The 18,503-nt window shown below is 40.4% G+C and overlaps 1 protein-coding gene across 12 annotated transcripts in view; it reads right to left on the reverse strand.

Annotated features, from left to right (window-relative positions):
* The window catches only part of nfixb (nuclear factor I/Xb), a 126,701-nt gene extending 112,564 nt beyond the window's left edge, over nucleotides 1–14,137 (reverse strand). For 3 of the 12 annotated variants that reach the window (XM_048244916.1, XM_048244912.1, XM_048244915.1), the window contains exons 1-2: nucleotides 13,119–14,135; nucleotides 7,515–7,598 (exon numbers count right to left, since the gene is read on the reverse strand). In XM_048244916.1, coding sequence (XP_048100873.1) covers nucleotides 7,515–7,598; nucleotides 13,119–13,121 — 87 coding nt within the window. In that variant the 5' untranslated portion in view covers nucleotides 13,122–14,135. Of the gene's footprint in view, nucleotides 1–3,608; nucleotides 3,779–7,514; nucleotides 7,599–13,118 lie in introns of those variants that run through there. The other 9 variants (XM_048244917.1, XM_048244920.1, XM_048244921.1 and 6 more) reach the window with 5 other exon arrangements.
* Nucleotides 14,138–18,503: the final 4,366 nt, after the last annotated feature.

The raw sequence follows: 18,503 nt of genomic DNA on the forward strand, positions 1-18,503 counted from the left end.
TACTGCTCACATACCCTAGCAAAACCTTTTATCACAGTTAATAATTTATTCGATTGTTTACACATGGTGCCGTCTTTAATTTTGCTTTTAATTATTAACTATAATTAAATAAACAACAATGTAGTCAACGTCAAAATTCCGAACGTGCGACAGTGAATGCAGAAATCTTGCGCAGATGAAACCTCTTCTCTCAAGTGTGCCTTCTGCGAATCTTGGCCCTCTAAACAGCCGAAAGTATGGATGTTAAAGACAGCAACATGTTTAAGAGCAACTTTAAACTGCTGACATGCAGTCAAATGTATGTCACAGTATTTCTGCATATGTGCGCCACGTGCGCATTCTGATGGTCTCTGTTGTCAATTAATTTTAATTAACGGAAAAAATCTCGCGCTGAATGCGAGCTTCATTGTTTAACTATTCAGACTGCTGTACAGACACTTTTCGAAAATAATCTGTGCATTTATTAATTCCAGAAACCTAGCAGATAGCCTATAGATTTTATATTGTACTGAGAAAACCTCAGCCCCATAAAACGCGAGGGTAAAGGGGGAGAGGGGTGCGGCATGGGTTGGGGTTAAGAAGAAAAACTTAAAATGCCTGCACAGCAATTTACTCGACATCTTTTAGAAAAATCTAGACTGAAGCCAAGGTAGGCTGCAGGCAGTACTGTAATATTATAATATTGTATGTTTGCTTTTCCAGTTGCATTTCAGCCACGGATTTTGTTTAATCTGGAACAGGAACGTGTAAGGTTCAGTGCAACCTAAAGAGAGAAATATGTGGATTTGAGGAACCAGAGATAAATCTACTCAAATCTGCTTACAGCTTAATTTCCAACACCACTTCCCGCCTGTTCAACATAACACTTGATTATCCTCAAAGATTATTCAATGTATGTCCCTGTCTATGACAGTATTCAGATGCATGTAAAAAAACCAAAGGTGGTACTCTAGTCTAGGTAGCACAAGGGCAAAACAGACCTCAGCAGCTTATGTGATAATGTAAATGAAATACTGTGCGGATAAATCTTTGACATCCCATTCCAATCATTTTAATCATAACCACAAGAGATAGTAGAATAATTTACTCTTAATTTGTGTTGCTTCTGTCAATTAAAGAATAAGGTTGAAAAAGCTTTGAGTAGTTCAACTGTTTTAAATGGAAAACAGACCACATCTTGAAAGAAAAACACACGCACACACACATTCTCTCTCTCTTTCTATTTTTCTCTCTTGCTCACTCACTGCTTCTGGTAACAAGCGGCAAGGGTATGGAAGTAAAATTGTTTTAATAAAACCACTGTAAAATCAGGAATGAATTACAAATGGGGAAGGCCCTGCCAACCCAGTGTCTGTCCTAGCCCAAGGGTAAACAAGTTTACCATATCAGAGTGAGAGTCCAATGCTACCAGTTTGACAATCCATTTTGGACATGTAGTAAATCTATGGATCTACCCCACTAAATGTGACCTAAGCAACAGCACCAGAAGTCTTTAAGGAGAAAGTTATGGTATCCAGGACACTATGACAGCCAAAAGAAATAACATGGACAAATAAAAAGCCAGAAAGGTGCTCAAGCGCCAGTTAAAGTATGACATTCATATATCATAGGGCACTATGAAGACTAACATGGCAACTCCAAAAAGAACATATGAAAGCACAAAGACATTCACATTCATCTCAGCAAGGTGTGGAATGCATGTAGTTGTAATATCATTTGGATCTCAGGTGCATGCATAATTCTTCCACTACTGCTGGCCATGAATCAGAAAGTTCTAGAACTGTGCTGGAGCTAAATCTTTCAGTGACAGCACATAGCTTACACTGGGAACCACTAAATATCACGGAAAGCTTTGAGGTGTGTTGTCTTGAGGCTTTAGTTCAACTTGCAAAGTCAATGCTAATTTTCACTTCCAAGTAGCAAGCTAAGTTATACAATGCTTAAAAACTAATTTCACAGAGTTCACCTAATATAACTGTAAATGACCAGTACTGCAGTGATGGAAAATATAATGCATTGGGGCTATGTGAAAACTCACATTGAATTGATTGTGAAATCTATGCGCTACCCTCGCATGCTTTCAAAAACCTCTCAAAAACATGTCATATAGTCATCAGTGCACAAATGGATATTAAAATACAAAATAGGTCTATGTCATGTTATCACTATTTTCATATATCCACCTTTTAGGCCTATTTTGGCCTTCAGAGAAGCTTGATTAAATAGATTTTCAAATGCAGAATGTTCAGTTGAAAATTCTTTCCATATTAAAGCAAATATTTTTAAGAATAAAAATGAGCAGAGTATACAACTTATTAAACAAAAACAAAGAAAGGATATTATCCCTAAAAAGAGAACATACTCTTATATTTTTCTTAGTATCACCGACCTTCCTTTAATCCTATGGAGACTATAGTACCAGTTTTAATTATGTGGTAATTAAAATCAGAATATACTTCACATCTTCTATTACATATACTTTGGTTTACTAAACAACCTGTGTCTTATGTCGCTCCTGATGTTATGCTTCCGCTGTAGGCCCGACTATTCTGCCGACCATTGCTCCTCACTAACAGCAAACAGTTAGACTACATTTAGGTCTTTAACGCTGGCTATCATTTGTTCTGTGCAAAAGTAACATGTTACATTTAATGAAGCATTTAATGAAAAAGATATTAAGACGACACATTAAATATTTACAGTATAAAAATGTACACTTTTCAATGTATGCCAAGCCAGTTTTTCATAGCCTATTTCAAATCAGATTTGGTTATCTGTTATGTTTGATAGTTGATGCAAATAAGCGACATAGGCTAGACAAAACGATTGAACTAGAACTAGAACTACTGGATATCTCGTCTGGGGTGACAGCCAGAAAGTCATTGAGAAGATAGAAACACCACAACACAAACATATTCTAATCTAGGCTACTTATTGCTGCTTTGCATTTAGAGGTTAAAGATCTGGACAAACTCTTCAAAGTAAATTGAGTCTACTCTAAAATTGAGATCACATTGCTGTTTAGCGAGTAAAGCCGATACGGAGAACGGCAGATTCGCCGTGCGACCGCAACGGCGACCTTTGATGTCTCCAAAAAATATTTCGGCAGCGGGTACAGCCCGGTGTGCAACTACACCACCGAGGGACTAGCGGCTGTATACACTGAACCCAAAGACCTCTGATTTAACTTGGTTAAGTTAAAACGTTTCTGACAACCAAGCTTCTTTGAAGACAACAACTGATAATCTCACAGGTAGGCTAAACAACCAAATCATGTCTAAATCCTATGTTACTCTTCAGTTCAAAGTTAAACTGTCTTCACGCTTCTCCTCCTCCTAGTCTCCCTCCTTTTATATTAAATAGATTCGAGAGAAGCGCCATTTTCTCCTCAAACCATGTGCAATGAAACGCATAAGAAAGTCAGCTGGAAATATGCCATCCGAGACAGAAAAGCGGCAGTGGCGTGAGGTTAAAATGTATCAGAAAGCAGCACGTACTGAAAAATAAGACCAAATGCAATAATTAAACAGTCATAAACGCACAGCGCTCCTAGCAAACCCACAACCTCGACGGTAACCCCGAGCAAATAAAATAATCGTGTCGTTTACCTGTGTCAAGCAGTACGGGGAGTACATGGTTATTTTTAGATTTTAGAATTGGAGAGCTTATTTAAGTTGGATGGAAGTTCGCTGTAGTGCTGCATTGCAATCACTCGCCGTCCCGTTTCGCTCAGTCCATGCTGTACTGCTAACCCCGCCTTGGAGGCTGAAAGTGAAAGCTTACACAAACTTTTGGGGAAAAAAAGTTTCTCTCCCTCCCTCTTTTGCCGACTCTCGCTCTCCCTCTCCCTCACAAGCGTCGGAGAAAGAAAACTATTGAATTAATAGCATTTCATTACTGATCTATTACTGATTGCCCAAAGTGGTGAGTCGACTCTTGCTCTAATTGTCCAAGACTTAACAGTTATTTCCGTAAAAAGAACCACGGAAGACAGAAGATGCGTGTCACGATCTGCGGAGCCGCTTTACGGAACCGCCGTTCTGCGCGCCCAGTCACCGGCAAAAAATCATTGTTAACAATATATCTTAGAACTCGTCCATGATAAATGCTGCAAACCATCGTTTTATTTTGTTGCCTGCTAGTACACTAGTACACTGCAGTTTCATAGTTATCCAGGAACTTTGGTCACATCTGAAATATTCTCATGCATTAGCAAAGCACTATTACCAGGATCTATGTGGATTTAGATTCAATTTATGTAGGAAACATGTTTTCATACATTGACAATAAACATTTCAATCAATCAATCAATCAATTACTTAATTAATTAATTAATGAATCGAACAATCAATCTTAAGAGCTACCAGCATAAAAAAAATGCCCAAGTAGACATACTGTACCTAATTACTGATATTCTGCAAGTGAAGGAAATGTAGGAGACAAATAATCCACTGAAGGGATTTAATTCAGGCTTCTCTGAAGTCACGCAAGGGCTCAGGGGGAAAGCAGCCACTACAGTAAGTTTGCCTTGAGGAAAATAGGTAGACAGTGAATTTATTTATTTTTTTCACTCAAAGTTCCAATTTCAAAACATGAGATTCATGTTTAATGTTAACCCTGTGCTACAGCAAGGTGGGGTGACTAGCAGGGAAAGTGGTTTAGTGTGTTTAAGTAATCAGCTGCTGACATGTCTGAATAAAGGTGAAGGAGACTCCCTGACAGGGAACTGGGTAAAGAGAAAACAGTAATTTCACAACTTCTGCAATCTGTGCTGGTGCAACAACACATTACATTCCCGCTGTTCCCACAAAACACACGCAAGAGTTGCAACACACACACACACACACACACACACACACACACACACACACACACACACACACACACACACACACACCAAAGCAGCGACAACTTCACTGGCCGCCCGAGTGTGTAGCATTCACTACAACAAAACTCGGCGGTTTATGGAGAGTCTGCAGCCAGCTCTGGGGATACCCGAATGCTCTGGAAGTCAAAACAAGATCTCTGGAAAGTGTGTGCACCAGATGACAAGTATCTCACAAGGACGGCAACTGAACAAACCTGCAGATGCACACTCCATAAATGCCGCTATGTGGATTTTGAGAGTTGTTTCGTGTGTGTGTCTGTGTGTGTGTGTGTGTGTGTGTGTGTGTGTGTGTGTGTGTGTGTGTGTGTGTGTGTGTGTGTGCATGCATGGACACATGTGTATGCTTGCCTGTGTGTGTGTGTGTACTTCTGCATGCCAGATTATATTTACAGTACATGCAAGAAGTATCTAAGTATCTGTGTGCCTGTGTCTCGGTGTGTATGTTTTAAGGAAGGGTGAAACAAACAGTGAGGCATCAGGGTGGAGAGGCGAGGTGCCGAGGCGGTTGGGGATGGGGGGGGGCTTATAGTCGCTGTGCAGAAGTGGGGCTGAAATTTGGATCTGCCAACCAGGCCTGTGGATTTATGGGGGCCTACCGCTCGTGCTCTTCCACCGCAAGCCGCTGCAGGAGAAACAAAGAGATCTCGCCACTGTGTGGCCAATTACTGCGTACGGCCCAGGGAGCCAAGAAACGACCGAGCAAGACAGAGAAAAGAATGAGAGAGAGGGAGAGAGAGAGAGGAAGAAAGGAGGGAGAGAGAGGCCATGTGGTAAGGGGGTAAACACAGACCACATCACCAACCAGCACACTTTCCTCTCGCCACAAGGAGTAGTTCACGGTCACTGACAGTCCCGACTTCCACTAAATATGACTCATAAGCTACACCCCATAATGTTTATTTTTTAACTCATGATTAACTGTTGACAATAGCATTTGATTATTATCAAGGCTGGCATTCGAAATGTCACCAAAACACACATGAAATGCAGATGTCACTACAGGGTCAGGCTTTTGGTCCCAGGCCAGTGTCCTATACTGCTGGCCAATGCTTTGAGGGGATGGTGTATAGTGGTGGGAGGCAGTCCTCCGACCAGAGGGCATGGAGTCGTCCTGCTGTTATCTAAAACACTTCAGTCGAATTTCATCTGAATCTTTCAACACCTCATTTAGTGCCTGGTGTAAAATTCAAACCCACCAAGGGACCAAATTTTTTTCCATCTTTTTACAGCTAGCTGTAATATGCACTATTGTTTTGCATGGAGCTTCTCTGCTGTGCTTAACTGCGTTATACACCTGGGCCATAGACACAATACAGGGACTAGTGCATGCTATTCTCATTTCACATAAACCATGAGAGATGATTTAGTGTGTGTACTTAAAAACACAACACGCACCGTCATGAAGAAGAAACCAAAAATGCTGTCCTCACTCAGACATTGGCAGACTAGCAGCCACAGCAGTAGAGGACTCACAGACTATAAGGGACTCTGTCCAAAGACCACTGGTAGCCACAGTATGCTCAAAGTGTTGTGTGAACGCCACACATCACAAAATGGATGCTCCAGTAGGACACGTGCGGGACGGGCAGGTGTCGCCTGACCTCCGTACCTTGGTGAGCCTCCACGTTCTGCGTGCGTTGTGCCAGCCAGTCCGCCAGCTACCCTGACTCCTGTGCACGCTCTTGAACCCACTGCCCCTTGCTATCCAATATGGCCATTTTCACGTACGTCCCCTTTTGCCTGTCCTCCACCAACCACAACATCCAATCTGCCCCCCCCCCTCCCCCCAATTCGCTACCTCCACCCCCCCACCCCTCATTACTGCTCGTTCCTGGACCCCGGGACACTCGATACACTGGAGCAACCCAGATTTCCCCCTGAAAAACTTGGCAAAAGCCTTTTGCGCTGGAGACAAAGAGTAGAAAAGCGGCTCCCACCTCATTAACAATCACATTTTCAGTCATGCACAGACTCCCCAACTCCATCCCGTTCTTCTCATTTTATTACCATTTTATTTCACTCCCATAGCTGTAAATCCAATGTGCACGCTGGGTGGAATTTTAAAAGCTATGCAAGTTGTGTGTGTGTGCATGTATGTGTGTGAGCGTGTGCAAGTACATTATGTGTGTGTGTGTGTGTGTGTGTGTGTGTGTGTGTGTACCCGGGCGCGTTCGTGTGCTCGCAAGAGTGTTTTTCAAGCTGTGTTGTAGTTCTTCGTTTTTTTACTTCACTTTTTCATTTTATACAAGTGTGCATGCTGCACATTATCGTTATAATTCTGGTTCCCACGAGACAATGGCGCTTCGGCAAAGTTGTAAGGCCTCTTTTCTGAAAGTGTGTGTGGAAATAATGATTGTAATGGGTTGCAGCTGAGGAAAAGGAGCTGTGAATGACATTATGATTGTGGTGCAATTATGCAGAGCATGAAAGTGGACTATCAGTCAAAAGAGTTACTAATGACTAACATAACATGTTTAATAATAACATGTAATAATAATAATAATAATATAATAATAACAATACTACTACTACTACTACTACTAATAATAATAATAATAACAATAATAATAATAACAATAATAATAATAACAATAATAATAATAATAATAATAATAATAATGCATACCCTGTAGGAATCAGACACTACAAAGCATTCAGGCATCCCAGGACCTCTGGAAGGGTCTTCATTCACCAGAAAGGTTTCGGTCGCCTGAAACATTCAGATATTCAGACATTCAGTCAGGCTATTCAGTCAGTCAGGCTTCAGACTATATGTACATTTTTACCTGCTCAGAACAGATTTAATCATACTTCATTTCATTATAGCAGTTCTTGGTGTTACCGTTGTTGGGATTTTGAATTGTAATTGTCTTACAATGGTATATATTTACAAAACAATCTGTAAAAAAAGGTGGGAAAAAGTCTGAAAATGCTTGAGGCGCATTCACCCTGCTAAAACCATGAATTTAAAATAAAGAAATGAAACAAATACATTTGTGCCACGGTTCCAAGAGCTCCTGAGAGAGACTGCAGAATAGCCCCAGAATGAAGAGCTCACTCTTGCCTGGAATTCAGATCGCATCACACAGGGGAAAAAAAGTCCACCACACCACACAGTCAAAGTGAGAGAAGTGCGAACACCATCCCCGCAGCAACACCATGCCTTCACCTGCAGGCCTCTCTCTCCCTCTCTCTTGGTCCCTCTCCCTCTGTCTCTCTCTCTCTCTCTCTCTCTCTCTCTCTCTCTCTCTCTCTCTCTCTCTTTCTGTCTCTGTCTTTGCTGCGACTTTATTCAGCGTGGACCAGTCACACAACTAGTCCTTCTCAGGTCAGTGCAGCCAAGGTATTTTTCTAAGTGTCGTCTCCATTCAGCCCTGTTCATTTGTATGCTGCTGCAGGCTGCAGCCAGGCCGTCAGTGCTGAATGACCAACCAGTCTGGCCAGCCCCGATAACAGCCAAGAGTGCAGACCCCCAGAAACACTCAGGACTTTTCTCTTACCCTGCCAACAGCCCCACTCCTGCTTTTTTAAACCAAGCAAATGGAACTGAGAAATTATAATGTTGCTGTTTCGACTGTTGACAGGACCCTATCTATCTATCTATCTATCTATCTATCTATCTATCTATCTATATATCTATATAGATAGATAGATAGATAGATAGCAAGAGCGGAGAAGAACTGCAGGAAAAAGCAAACACACTCACACACACACAGACACTTACACAGAGATCCGCATGCACACACATACACACAACACTATAATAAGTCCCAGACGTTGGCTAACCAAGTTGTGGCTAAATCACAAGCTATTCATATCTCCTGCAATGAGAGGTTAGCACTGTAGCCTCTGTCTTACCCTTGCATTGCACTGAGGCCACGCGGGTTGTCACAACCTATTGTCTCTCTGTGCTGTGCTGGACGTACATGAACCCAAATTGTCTGAAGTGTATATGTGTGTGTATGGGGTGATATATGATAGGCATTAACATATCAACTGTGTTCGACAACCCCAGAGCAGGAGAGAGAGGCCGGTAAGAGTTGGCTCTCCTCCCTCTGAGCATTTGTTCGACTCTCCACACAACTTCAAAAGAGGCACAGGCTCCCTTTGGTCATTCCCTGGGTACTCCTCCATGGGTTGAACAGGCTGGGCAACCAAATGGTACTCATGTAGCCTTTGCATCCTCCAAACTGAGTAAAAAAGGAAAGAAGAGGCTGACAGCATGCTACGCTACCCTAGCAGACAATCCCTTTCCGCTCCCTACCAGGGCTAGAGAATAGGTGTGTGTGTGTGTTGTGTGTGTAACAGAAGGAGGCGGACACAGAGAGTCACAGGCTCCGGGTTCACTCCTCACCAAAAAAAAAAAAAAAAAAAAAAAAAAAAAGAAAAACACCAAGTGCCCCCCTGCACAGGGCGTAGGAGCACATTTGGAGCGACGTCGAGTGGACCAATGGCAGGTCGGACAGACGGATGGACAGATGAACGAAGGGCAGACAAAAAAAGAGATCACGGGATGAAATCTTCCGCTCTCCCTTCTGCCTGGATCGCCTTCACAGTGAAGAGAGAGGGGCATCGTTTGTACAAGTGTGTGTGTGTGTGTGTGTGTGTGTGTGTGTGTGTGTTGCAATGATTGTTTGATGTAGCTCCCAGCAGTGCTAGCCCCCTTTTTTCCCGCCCTCTGTTGGTTTTTTATGGAGCATGGTATCAATTATATATGCCACCCTTTTCTATATATATGCAACATATGCCCAATCCATATGGTCAGCCTTTAGCAAAAATGGTCTCTAGGCCTCCCTTAATTAACACTTAAGAAGCAACAAAAAGAAAAAAAAACAATTGAAGTTAACTCTCAGGTTCATCCCACCTAAATTAAATAGATGTATATCATTATTGCTCCCAATATTGCAGCCATCTGTGGTCAATGTGTTGTGTTACTTGATGAATATATATTAAGGTAATTCACATTTCAATTCAGAGATTTCTATTCTTCAAATACCTGAAGAATTAAGGCACCAAAATCTACTCCTGTATGACAAAGACGGCTCTTTTCAAATTGAAAAATTGCTTTTCATGAAGCTCAAATCCCAAACTCTCTTTCTTTCCCCTCCCCTCTCTTGCTCACAAATGCAAAGTCTACCCACATCAAACTATACATGTGGGATGGGAGATGCTCCAGTTGGCACCGGTTCATGGCACAAGATAAATCAGTGCACATATATTCACACAAGTATATCCATAAACTCACTCAGAAAATACACCTTGCCTCTCCACCCATCCCCAGTCACTCTGTCTCTCTGACTACAAACAAGACAAGTCATACAAAGAGCCATCCGCTTCATTACTATTGTAAAGAGTGAGAATGGCCATATCCATCCACCTCACTAACTCTTCCTCTTTCCATCCAACACACACACACACACACACACACACACACACACACACACACACACACACATTTTAGTCCTGACATGGTGCTCATCAGCTTCATTAGGGCTGACGCTGTTTCATCTCTGCTGCAAGGACACTTGGATTGAGTAGCTGAAAATCCACCAGTGGCTACAGTCTCTGCACACCCATTAACAAGCTAACAAACCTAGGTAATATGGCAGACACATCAAAGATGAATGTTTGAGTGTGTGTGTGTGTGTGTGTGAGAGAGAGAGAGAGAGAGTGTATGTATGTGTGGGGGTGTGACAATGTTTGCAAAAAAATGTGATGCAAAAATAATGAAATAAATAAAAATAAAAAAGGCAGAATTGTGTGCCTTGTGAGTGCCTGCCAATGCCACTTTGGGGAGTATAGCTGGGAAAATGAGATATTTTATACCTGCTTCTCAGGAGAAAGAGAGAGAGTGCTGGTATAGGGGATGGAGAACTATAATGACTGTGAAAGACAGAAGGGCTATGATTAGCACTGCAGATTGCATATAGCTCTTTGGCTACAATTTTAAAGTACAATTCTCTCCCATAATCCTCCCCCAACATACACAGCAGAGCCCTTGGCTCTAAACAATACACTTGGCTCCCCACAGTATGAAAAACAATATTTGAACTATGTCGCTAGAAATCATTACAGAACATTCTTACAGTTTATACTCGTGGCATAGTCTTTTTTTGATATAAATTAATTCTCTGCAAAGGGGCAGTGGGATTAGGAGTTTTCCAGGTGATGTATGAGGAGGTGTGAGTCTAGAACATTCTAACCGACTAAGAATAGAGAGAAAAGGGGGAGAGAAGACAGCACATCAGCATCCAAAATTAAATTGATTCAAATGACTCAGTGGTGCTCTGGCAGGCATCCTGGTCTGTAGGTTGTGCTGCTCCTTATTATGTACTGTAGAATAAGGCCCAAACAGACCTAAGTTAACTCAGGACAGTCATCTGAGTTCTTCTGGTATCTCAATCCTGAGTGTTACCGACTTGTTATGAGGTATGAAAAAGCTAAAAATGCAGAAACACAACAAATGACTGGTTTGGGTGGTCTTTACACCATTGTTGGGACAATGTTGTTCAGATATGTAAAATAAGAAATGTGAACTAAAATTTGTGTAAGTGTCGATTTAAATATTAATTGCATACAGCACATCTTCAGTGAATACATCAATACATTTGGAAAATTTGGTTTAAAAAGATATTCAAGTATTAATGTACAGATATCATAGTGAGCATTTGACATTATAATTACTTGTACCTTACAGAACTAATTAATTCTTTGCTAATGCAGGCTTCAAGGCCCATTCGATGCAGCTGCTCTACATTGTGAAGAGGCCGAGATTTCCTCTTGTGTTGCTTTTATGAAGAAATTGTATTTCATCTCGCATTCTTTCACCCCAAAAACAACTACATGTCTCAAGGTCCCTCATCAAGCAGGCTACACAAGAGACCTGTACAGGCTGTTTTTTCATCTTTCTCTTACTATTGGCCTCTTTGGACAGGAGCCATTTAATTGTGCAAGTAAACAAATAATTATCTGCATCAATGTGCTGATATACTCCCACATCTGGGAAGCATTTGGCCCCTCAAGGTTACTTTTCCTTATACTTGCTCAAATCAAATCTTCGAAACTAGCACATTCCACCAGCTTAAAGGAATCCACTGTGCCACATTGGGAATGATGTGATTTCAAAGACAAGATCCAATAAAATTACTATTGAATTACAATTACTTTTGGGTCAGTATCTCCTAAGTAATAAAATCAAGATTCTGGTTTAAAAGGGGTGATTATTTCAGGAAAATATCAATTCAATAGATGGTGTGATAATACTTTAGAGGGAAGATATGCATCTCATATCTCATATGCATTTCATATTTGGCTATTAGGACAAAATTAAACACAGCAGGGACATAGGTCTAGGTTTAATAATGACACCACAAGATATGTCATGATAAACCAATGTCCGAACTGCGTTCTTATTGTCAGAAACATAGACTTAAAACATTTCTATATTGTCACACCTGTGTCCATGTTAAAATTAAGTTTTGACACTAACAAGAACAATCAGTGGCATATTAATCATGTTTTATCATGCTCTATTAGCCGTATTTCCTCTGATAAAGAACAGGTGGGAGGTGAGTGACAAGCTTGTGGGGGCACAAATGAGTTTAGATGGCACGAGTGGTGCACGTGCGACAGATATATAAATTTATAAGATGACTGATAAAGGCAAGAGTATAATTAAACTACTAAATACCATATAGACTCTGACATTCGTGTATGTACATTGCGCAAGATGTTTAAATGTAAACTACCCTATTGTTTACTCAAAGATTTAGGCATTCCGTATAATATTTGCGATTGATCCCACTCCTGTATGACTCTTTTAGTAGCAAAAACAAAGGTGTTCAAAGACAGCATCCCACCAAAGTGGATGCGTTCAATTTTATACTTGTTTATATCCTGCGGAAAGCTTTAAATTTGTCCTAATGTGCAACGTCAAATGTGTGTTTAATTATCAAAGTTTGAGGGTTCGTCGCCAGCGTAATGTGGTTTGCTTTCGAAGTGGAGGCTGGCATCAGCATTTAGAGACAAGTATATAATGTAGCCTAACGTTAGATAATTACATAGACATTTCCAAACCCATCCTTTATCACACCCGTTGTAACTTTTAAGTGTTCATCATAAGTATTTAAAGCTGTCAAAACAAATGTGCATACTTGTGTGGGAAAGAAAAATAGAATGGAAGGCTTTGCGAAACACAAAAGAACAAATTATTGATTTACATAGCACGTACCATTGTGGAGCGGGGAATTTTGCCAACCGCCTCAAAGACCCATTTTCCTTTTTTTACGAAAAAGTTCTGCAGCAAAAAAACTGTGGCCGAGGGAACACAAATGGCTTGGTTTCTTCGGTGATACCGGAAGCAGAAGGACCAATGCGGGACGACCCGTAGCCGAGCTAACGATATTGTTTTGAAATTGTGGTTTATATTATTCCTCGGAACGAGAGACGTTGTTGATTTATCCTGCTTAATTGTTTACCAGACGGCTTCGTTCGTATTTGGGTGCTGATAATCCGAGTAGGTTCGACATAAGACTGATTTCAGGGCTTTTGTGTCCGTGCCGTTGCAGTAAGTGTGACAGTGAGCGATCCCTTCCGTCCACCGAATCCCAGGCGAGGTAAGTCCGCGCTCGGTGTCAGCGTTTCGTCAGCGGCACCACTGACAAGAGTTGAAGTCTAGCCACGCGCTATAGAGAAACGGTGAGAAGTTGCTGCTCAGGCGCTTGGAAATCAGCTGTTGCAACAGTGGGATTCCAGGGAACTTCAAGCGTATGCGTGCGCAATCTCCATCCTCTGTGCCTGGGACGCAAATGATGGTCACTTGCTGTGGTTGTATCACAGATCTGGCTCTGCTGTCGGACTTAACGGGAGAGAAATGGCTGAATGGAGTACTGGTGTACTTTCAGGTGATGGATGTAGACAAAGTCGGAGTTACAAAAGGGGTGCGTATTCAAAAAGCACTTGCTGCCGGTATATGAAGTGGAGGACATTCATACAAAAACAATGTTTACCGGCGAAGCAGCCTCTAAATGTAATCAGCGGAGTAATGGTTGTTTTCTGATGTGCTTTGCCAAAAAACGAAAACCCGAAACGTGTTTTGATGGCCCAAAGGGCGATGCGTCGCTGCCGGGGATGGCGGTCGGAGATGCAGCGAGCCTGGTGAATTATTAATAACCAAGAACAGGTTCACAGTCTGTCGTGTTCACTGAGAACCAGGGCGGCAGCTGGGGGTTTAAGGGAATTAAATACGGGCTCAGAGTAAACCGTGGACGGCAGGGGATTACTCCTCACCGGTAACAGCATATAGCTGCACTATGCAGGGAGTTTGAGGAGAGGGAGGGGATGTAGGCTATTTAAGATTGATGAATGAGAAGATATCAGAGGGGGTGTGTACTGTTATGGCACAAAGAAAGAGTTATGCCGACCACATTATGACTGAGAATGCCGTAGCCTGACATTCCCCTGTTTATGTCAAAGGAAACACACTGATTGCACCTGTCGTTACCTTCTGTTATTTACTCTTCCCTGAATCTCTCAATGTTCATATCAAATCATATAGGCTACAACAAGTCTGTCATTTTAACTATAGTGGAGTCTCTGATTAACCATTGTCAACTTGCGTTGCAGAAGAGTCACTTTTTCTCTTTATCTCTATCTCAAGCAAGTGCACGCATATTTATTTTCATGTAAAGGATGGTGAGCTGACGAGATTAATACAAATAAAAAATGTTCCTATCAGTAAATTGCCCTTGTGTAAAACCATATTATTCCAGTGTTTTTGCATTACATTATGAAGCCCATAATCAACTTGACATTCAGAAGTGCAACTTTCTTCTAGTAGGCTAAGCGTTGAAGTGGTGTGGTCGAATAACCTAACTTAGGTCTGTTTGCCTCCTTATGCCATATAAAGTAATCATACAATGCCATTATCCAAGTTCTTAATGGGTATAAGCTTTCATAGGTAACTCTATTAGGTAACAATGACACCCATGGCAATTGTGCCCTTGTTTTATTCATGTTCAAGATATATAAGAAATACAAAGACGAATAGTGTTTATAATCAGGCTGCAAAAAACAATAAAACAGTTATAAAATATGCCTTTCACATAGGCCTATATTACACTATAGAACAAGCACGATTTGTCATCACTTTTGATTACCTATTGTGCTATATGGCCTAAATGAATTCTGTAAGAGAGCAGGAGTAAGTTTAATATGGCCTATTCCTCTGCGTAAAAATGTGAAGACTAGCCTTTTATTCATTTAACCTGGTGTAATGAGTAGTCATTCTGTTAGCAATATCAAAATGAAAATGCTACTGGTTTTCCTGCTTTTGTGTGAGAATTCTTTTTTTTTGTTAACAGTTCAGACTGTATTGTACATTAACATGAATTAATCAATAATTAAGATCATGATTGTAATACAAGTCAATAATAATGCTGTCTTTTATAAATTCCAAAAAATAATTTGTGAGTGTTTAGCCTCAGTTTTGAACAAGATTCCCTGTGGTTTTGACAGTCTGTGCTATAACGTGGTTATTACTGGGATACAGCCAGTCAAATACCAGTAAATATGTATGTCATGTTTTCTTGTGTAATGACATTAGGGTTAGAGAAAGATTATTGTTTTGTAAAACCAAATACCATTCAGCTTTCACAATCTGTGATAAGACAGACTACATGCAGCGGACTACATACATCCTGGCAGGTGAGTTACCTGTAGCGAAGAGTTCTCCAGATCATAGTGAGAAACTTCAGTGTGCTTCCGAAAGACTTATAGATTAATGGCATTGCTTAAACATGTCTGGGCATTAATATAAAACAGCCAGTGCTTTTTAAGGCAGTCTTTGTTCCCCCGTCTTTTCGCTTGATTACAAAGTAATCGTGGTACTTGGTAATCTGTGCAATTTGTTGCAACTGTTAGGTCTGCACAGGCAACTCTTTAATTTTTTAATTCGATTTTGTTTGACTTTAAGGTATTTCAATATTTCATGATGTTCGTTCGTTAAGAATTTAACCCATCCGCCCATTGCTTGGTGTTGTTCTTTCAACACAGCCCTGAGGGTTCGGGTTTATGTCGTGATCACTGTAAAGAATGCCATTTTATTGCAGTAATTTTAATAAAAACGTATAATTTACAATAATAATTAAGAATAAAACGAAATTATAAAATGTGAGATTAATGCACGACGTAATAAGATTCAGATTCATTTAGCAGTGTAGTGGCCTCTTATCCAACATTCCCTTGTAGCCATATTTAGGCTACCTGTAAACTGCTTTCACATAGCCTAATGATACAAATTTAATACATACGAATGATGGTAAAGGCTATTTTAAAAGATGTTCAATAATACATGCTATTATTATGTCAGTGACTTCAGTAAAAAGATGAAATTGGACAAAGTAAAAAAAAATGCTTTGAGTTAGCTCCAAAATGTGTTAAATAAGAAACTATCACAATGAACTTTAACATTCTCTCTCTCTCTCGCTCACATTTAGTAAGCCTAAATAATGGCTATATATTGCTGATTTAGACGTCAAGTTGGTTCGTTCTACCATTCTTCAAAACTCTTTAAAAGATGACTATGTACTATGTAGCCTACTAAATAAGTTTGCGATGAAAGACTTAGTGGCAATCAGGTTTGCTCCGATCTTCATCTCCTTCGGCCTTAGGCTACTTTGCATTCAGTAGGCCTATCAGTATATATATATATATATATATATATATATATATATATATATATATATATATATATATATAGGCTATATTTCGCACCTGTATTTTGTAAATCATCATACACTCGTAGTTTTTAGGTGCACAGTCATTGCGAAAAGAATACCAGAGGCCTTGACAGTAGATGACAAGCCTAGATGAGTGGGAAGTAGATTAATCCCCAAAACATCCTCGCAGAACCACTCCGCCAGTATACTCCAATATCAAGCTACTGGAGCCTGTAACAGTGAACTCAAGAACAGAATGCTGATCCTTGCGCACCATACCCTGCTGCACCACAGTCATTTATTGCACATTTTATTGAAATCAGACACAGCACAGCAGTTACATCACCCTCTGTAAACTGGGAAAACGTCACGCACACTCTTTAGATCATAGAGGAACTTCATAAGTTATGCGTAAAATGGGAATAAAATTGTGCCATGCGCTACATATATCAGAAGGATGGGAAAAGAAAATGTTTTCCTTTAATACAATAAATATGCCAGCCTTACTTTCAGTTCACCCTGCGGTGAGTTCTCTGCGAGTTGTAATAGCATGGCCTCGTAGGCTATTTAATGATGGGGTGTTTTAACTGATTAAACGTTTTCTTCATGTTGTATCTCAAATGTTTTAGTGATAAATGAGTTGTCTTTATTTTGATGCCTTGGTTAGTTTAAGATTTAGCTTGACTTTTTATTTTGTTTTGACTTTTGTATTGAAAGAAATATAACTCTTTCACATGCAACAAATTAATTATATTCTTAATATGTATAGGCTTAAGTATAGTTTCCTATTTTATTACATTGGCATATTAGAAACTGATCTGATGTTTTTTAATGAGTGTCAGGTCAGAGAATTTGCATGAAATGTTTTTCTTGAAAATGTAAAACAAATTAAACTAATTTGTTTGGTCTCTCTGTCGATTTCGTGATTTGATCTAATCCTTCGTTTTGTTTTCTTTTTTGACTGAATGGGTAAATCCTGCGCCCTTCTCTGGCACACCTGTTTCGAAGTCAAACAAAATGACTGTTAGCAACAAAACGGATAAAGTGATTAGATTGAGCGTGATTTTAACACGAAAATGCTTCAGTCTTACCTCGCATAAATTATATGATCAAATAGTTTGCCCATATAACAAGCGTCTGTGATTTTATGCATTGAAAACAGAATTAGAGCAACTAGGCCCCTTAAAGAACTTACGCTTTCTCTGCAATGCTGTTCTCTCTACGACAAGCCCTATTCTTACCGTAATAAAAAAGAAAGGCCTGAAAGGTTCAACTAAGCAACGAGAAGGCACGGAATGCTGACCTTGGCAGGCTGACCGGGCCAACGGCTGTCATCGCAGCAACTCCTGGCTACACACTCCTCTCTCCTCGCTTTGGCCTGGAGTTAAGAGTTTGAGGAAAGAAAACGGGCCAGTAAGTACACATCAGGAACAAGTAGAGTGGACACAGACCTGGACATGATGAGCCACGAAACAGGCAAACGTGCTCAAGTTGTAACAACATTTGCAACAGCAAGTAGGCCTAATGTTGCATGTAACTTGCACACTGGATAATTAAGTTTTACCAAAGGCTCTAGGGAAATACTTAGTTTTATTGTTTTAAAGACCCCCCTCAGTTATGTTTTATTTAGAGTTTAGGTATGAAATGAGATTATAAGGACAAAAATATGTACAAGATTTCCCCATAGGCCTTGTGCTCTACTGTACACAGTGTATCCACAGAGCAAAGCAGTGCTTCAAAGAACCCCTTAATTTTAAAGGTATACGTTTCAACCTCCTGTAGGATTATACAACTAATCTGGCAAAGAACCGACTTGGCTTTGAGCATATTTTTAATGGTGAAATCAAATACAACTTGATTAGACTCTCTAAGATCAGTCACCCGTGTGAAGTGTCTCC

Source organism: Alosa alosa, chromosome 6, assembly GCF_017589495.1.
Source record: "Alosa alosa isolate M-15738 ecotype Scorff River chromosome 6, AALO_Geno_1.1, whole genome shotgun sequence".
NCBI classification, from domain to species: Eukaryota; Metazoa; Chordata; class Actinopteri; order Clupeiformes; family Clupeidae; genus Alosa; species Alosa alosa.